The 5,204-nt window shown below is 41.4% G+C and overlaps 1 protein-coding gene across 1 annotated transcript in view; it reads right to left on the bottom strand.

Annotated features, from left to right (window-relative positions):
• The window catches only part of Rnf125 (ring finger protein 125), a 66,866-nt gene that overhangs the window by 32,152 nt on the left and 29,510 nt on the right, over window positions 1-5,204 (bottom strand). Inside the window, exon 4 of the mRNA XM_012514457.2 lies at window positions 3,193-3,287. Coding sequence (XP_012369911.2) covers window positions 3,193-3,287 — 95 coding nt within the window. The remainder of the gene's footprint in view (window positions 1-3,192; window positions 3,288-5,204) is intronic.

The raw sequence follows: 5,204 nt of genomic DNA, 5'->3' as shown, positions 1-5,204 counted from the left end.
TCTTAAAGTATTATTACTAGAAAAATTTAAATGATATACTGATGTTATTTCTGTCAGATATTGCCTTATAGTCTGAGGAATAATATGTAGGTTTAGATTTTTTTAAAAAATATGACAGCTAGGCATAACGGTGCATGCCTATAATCCTAGTGCTCAGAGGGGCTGGGGAGATGCTCAGTGGAATAAGCACTTCCCTGGCAAGCACAAGGGTATAAGTTCAATCCCCAGTTCTGGAAAAAAAAAAAAAATCCTAGTGCTCAGGAGGCTGAGGCAGAAGGATTATTGTGAATTTCAGACCAGCCTGGGCTACAAAGTGAGCTCAAGGCCAGCCTAAACAGCATAGCAAGACCCTGTCTCAAAAAGAGAAAAAAATGAACAAACAAAAAATACGGTAAATGTTTAAATTTTTTAAAATTATAGTGAAAGACAAATTGTCATTAATCTCCCTCAAAATATTCCCCCATACTTCAAACATTATTCCATCCTTCATGCCACTTTTTGGAGCAGCTTGGGAAGTCCTCCGTCATTAGTGTCTTCAGTTTCACTGTCATGGCTGTCTTCACGGCCCGAATGGATTCACAACATTTATCTTTCATGATCATTTTGACCTTGGGAAAGACCGAGAAGCCGCACAGTACCAGATCCAGTGGAGAAAGTGTGGCTGAGAATGTACAACATGGTTGTTGGGTGTTTTTATTTGTTTGTTTGATAGAAATTCCCAGGTATATTTTGGTACCGGAGATTGAACTCAGGGCCTTATACTTGCCAGGCAGGTGCTTCCGCCACTCAGCCATCTCCCTGGCCCTGCCAGGGTATACTTTGAATCAGTATATCAAGAAAGCCATGGAATGACACTCATGAAAGAGGTCTTCCAGAACTGTTTCAGAAAGTGGCAAGAAGATGGGATAAGGGGTATTTGAAGCTAGAGTATTTTGCAAGGGGCTCCTGTCAATATATCTTTTTTATTAATTAACTGTATTGGTACATTTTAGATATGTATAATGATCACATTAATTATAGGGAATCAGTATCTGTACTTGCTATAACTTGAGTAGTTTTTCTTCTCATTCCCCTACCTGCACTTCAACCCCTCCACAATGTATCTTTTATTATAATAACTTCAGTTAAACATTTAAACATTCATCATACTTTTTTTATTTTTTGGGGGGGAGGGTCTACAGGGTGTTCAGAGTCTCACTACTAAATCAGACTCTCTGTGATCTGCCTTTTCCAGCCTCCCAAGTGTGGGGATTATAGGCACACGCCACCATGCTCAGTCTCAATTGTTGTCTCAGGGTGCCCACGGGGCAGGGCCGGCTCAGCAGGCCCTGGGGATCAGATCCCTGGCCCCCGGAGCCTGCTTGCAGGTGCTTTAATCTGCTGAGCTATTTGGCCAGGCCTCTTACTTTTTTTTTTTTTTTTTTGCAGAACCCGGGATTGAACTCAGGCCCTTGCCCTTGCCAGGGAAGCGCTTATTCCACTTAGCCATCTCCCCGGCCCCCCTCTTATTTTTTTTAGTCACACCACACAGATATAACTTCCTCCTCCCCAACACTTGTACTCTGGAGAAGCTTCTTGAGGAAGATCTAAGATGTGAGCCCTACAGCAAATTCTCCTACAAATCAAAGATTTCTATGATAAATGAAAAGATTAATCTGACCTACGAGACTATCAACAACCCTCTCTATATTTCCCTCTGTGGTGTTAGAGCTCAGCAAGTAAATATTTTTTTTTGGTGGTACCAGGGATTGAACTCAGGCCCTTGCACTTGCCAGGCAAGCATTTATTCTACTAAGCCATCTCCCCAGTCCCCCTTTGGCAAGTAAGTATTCTAACCATGAATTATGCCCTCAGCCACATCTATTTCTTAAATTCATTGTGATGTAGTTTCAACCAGCAAAAGAAATTAGGATTTCAATTGGGTTTTGTACACTTTTAAATTTCCACAAAGCTCACATCAGTTTTAGCATCAAACCCACACACTTCCTCTCAAACCATATGCCATCTTTTCTTCCTACAGGTCCTTGTGGCCAGCCTAGCAGAACCCACGCCCTACTGGCTAAGTCACTTAGAATTTGTGATGACATCACACAAAGTACTGCTATATGAACAGGCATGTTGACAAGGCGACCTTTGGTAAAACAAACAAACAAATAAAAAAAGAACCCTATGGGTTAATCATTAAGATTTTCAGCCTAAGGTACTGAAGCCATATTTTAAATAGATTTAGGTCAAACTAACATTTTTGTTCAGGAAGAGAACCTATACTGACTACCAGTATTTTCCTGAGTACTTGTAAGAGTGATAAAGCCACCAGCCTAGGTAGAACACAAAGCATTTCTTTATTTTATAAGATGGGCAGACTCTAAACTTTTTAATTACTCTGATATAGCTGTTATCTTTTCTGTCAAGACTGAAGACCTATTTTCAGCTTGTTTTCTTAGGAAAAACTAGTTAATGATCAACAGTCTCCCTTACACTGATTAGCCATCTCTGTCCTTCCCTAGCACCACATAAAATCACCCACCACAAAGGCTAACGAATCAGGACCCCTGCCCAGGCCTGTCCTTCTTCCCCTTGCTCAATAACACACAGTGATGCTACTTCCTAGTTCTAAAGAGAAACTAGCAAGGCAAGAGAAGAACTGAGAAACTGAGCAGAGGCAGTGGAGATCAAAGAGTAAAGATAAATAACATTTTTTTTTTTTTTTGGTGGCCCACTCAGCCTGCCCTGGGGGCAGGGCTGGTGTGGCATGTGGTACCCGGGATGGAACCACGGTCCTGGGGCTTGCCTTAGCTTGCCTAAGCAGGCGCTTTAGGCCGCTAAGCTATCTCACCCACCCCTAAATAACATTTAATCACAATCTACTTGAGGAATCTGTTAGTCTGAAAGTGGAGTCTAGAAGAAATCTGCTAGTTCTACATTCTATTTTTGGGTCTTCCTTAGTAGAAACAGCTCAGGAAGTTGCTCCAGGGTTTCTAACGTGTGGTTAGTCCCTTCCCTCTGCACAGTTTTTGAAGCAGAACAAAATTCTTTGAAACCATTACTATTATCAAGTAAATACAAGTAATCACATAGTAAAAAGCCTACTCGTAAATATTTTCATAATGAAAATATTAAACTTTCCAAGCTCATTACATTCTTTATAGATATAATAGGTTTACCATTAAATTATTTGGAATTAAAACAAACCTCGTGGTCGTCTCCTCAAGCTCTTGCAGCGGTCCGTACGTGTCAATGTACTTCTCACAAGTCCGTATGTGTGCTCTCATTTCACTAAGGCAAACCTATAAAAGGCAAGTGCAACATACACGCACTGTTGAAAAGGGACTTTATACTATCTAGCTCCATAACTTTCAAATAAGGTCAAACTGCAGGATCAGCTGCTTAAATAGACCCATTCAGGAAAGAGTACCACAAAGTACAGGCATTTTCAAGAATACTACTTCTCCAATACTATGCAGACCCAAATGTTGAGCTTTTGAACTTGGTTCTTCTGAAACAAACGTGTATCTGTAAAAGTGAGAAGATGTATAGTAACTAAGAGATGGTCTTTGCACGCTATCATGTATATAGGTTTTGAAAAGAAAGAGAAAGTACATTGCATAAAGAAAAAGAGCAAGGAGAAGGAAATATAGGGAAAAATAGAGATTTTTAAAAATCCATGAATTTTTAGAGGGGTTCATATTAAATTAAAGAGCTTCTGTGCCTTAGGCCAAGATATAAATACCACAGTACTATAACCTAGCCAGTATTCCATCAATTTACTATGCACAATATACTTAATGGCCCCATTAAGGGCAGACATAAAAGACAGCTCTTGCAGTCCATTTTTATTAACGCAGAAGAAAGAGTGCTTGTTCCTCCAGATATACATTCAGAGAGCCTCAGCATGAGGGGGCTGTGGCTAACATAACACATCTGCTCCTAAATGCTGCATCAGAGGCTTAGATAAGATCTCGCACTACAGGAAGCTCTGTGCAGCGGTGAGGTGGTGGCTGACCCTCGTCGCTTCATTTTGCCCCAGCTACGGAAGTTCATCCTCAAACACGAAATCTAAAGCTGGTGGAAAAGTAAATATGAAATGCTTGCCTTGCAAATACAGTTCCACGTAAGATTTATGAAAACTAGCATGGATCTAGGAGGATGGATTTTGGCAGGCACCGTCTATAAGCTTTGCCATCCAACTCTGTACATTAACGTCCTTTCATCTCTTTATTACTTCTAGTAAAATAGTTCTTCTTCTGTGTTCCTTGTTCAACAAAGATAAGCATTCCTCGTGGAAATCAGCAATCTACGGGCTATGCAGAGGCCGACAGATCAATGCATTTATGGTCTAGAGGAAGAGTTATGTAAGACAATTTTTAAGAGGCAGCAGAAATAAGCGCCTGCTTTGGCAAGCACAGGGACCAGGGTTTGATCTCCATCCCCCACGCTGCACTGCACCAGCCCCATCCGGGTGTGGTTGTGCAAGCCCGTAATCCCAGCACTGGGAAGGCTGAAAACAGGAGGATCACTACAAATCCTAGCTGCACCGTAGTGAGACCCTGTACCAAATACATAAATTAAAAAAAAAAAAAAAAAAAAGAGGCAGCAGAAGAAATACAAGCCATGCTCAAGAGAAGGCTGTGGAGACACAGGTAGACAGGACACTGGTATGAAACATTAGAATGCTGAGCCCCAGTCCTCATGAAGTGTCGAGATGGACAGGACTCTGAAGAAGAGGTGAGTGTGAAATGGCTCTAACAGGAGGGCAACATTCCTGCTAAAAGAGACAGCACAAAGGGGAGAGCTAGACGCAAGTGACAAGTCAGTTGTGAGGGAAAGGGGAAAAGGCAAGAGGATTCCTACCCGGGATAACTGGGAGACTGCTACAAGACGCTGGTGGTGAAAGGAGAAGGTTTTGATTATGTGCAAAGGAAATTTTCTTTCTTTTTTTTTTTTCTTTTTGGCAATACTGGGGATTGAACTCAGGACTTAGCGCTTGCCAGGCTGGCACTTACGCCGCTGAGCTATATCCCCAGTCCCAGGAAATTTTGTATGATGACAAAATAAGGAAAAATGAACAATAATCTATTATTTGTTTTTGTTTTATATTTTTAGACAGTCTCGCTATGTAGCCCAGGCTGATCTTGAACTCATGAGGATCCTCCTGCCTCAGCCTCCCTTGTGCTATTACAGGTATATACCACCCCACCATGCCT

This window comes from Octodon degus, unplaced genomic scaffold (genome assembly GCF_000260255.1).
Source record: "Octodon degus isolate 3935 unplaced genomic scaffold, OctDeg1.0 scaffold00003, whole genome shotgun sequence".
Taxonomy (NCBI): domain Eukaryota; kingdom Metazoa; phylum Chordata; class Mammalia; order Rodentia; family Octodontidae; genus Octodon; species Octodon degus.
This window is presented reverse-complemented; position numbering and strand designations above follow the sequence as displayed.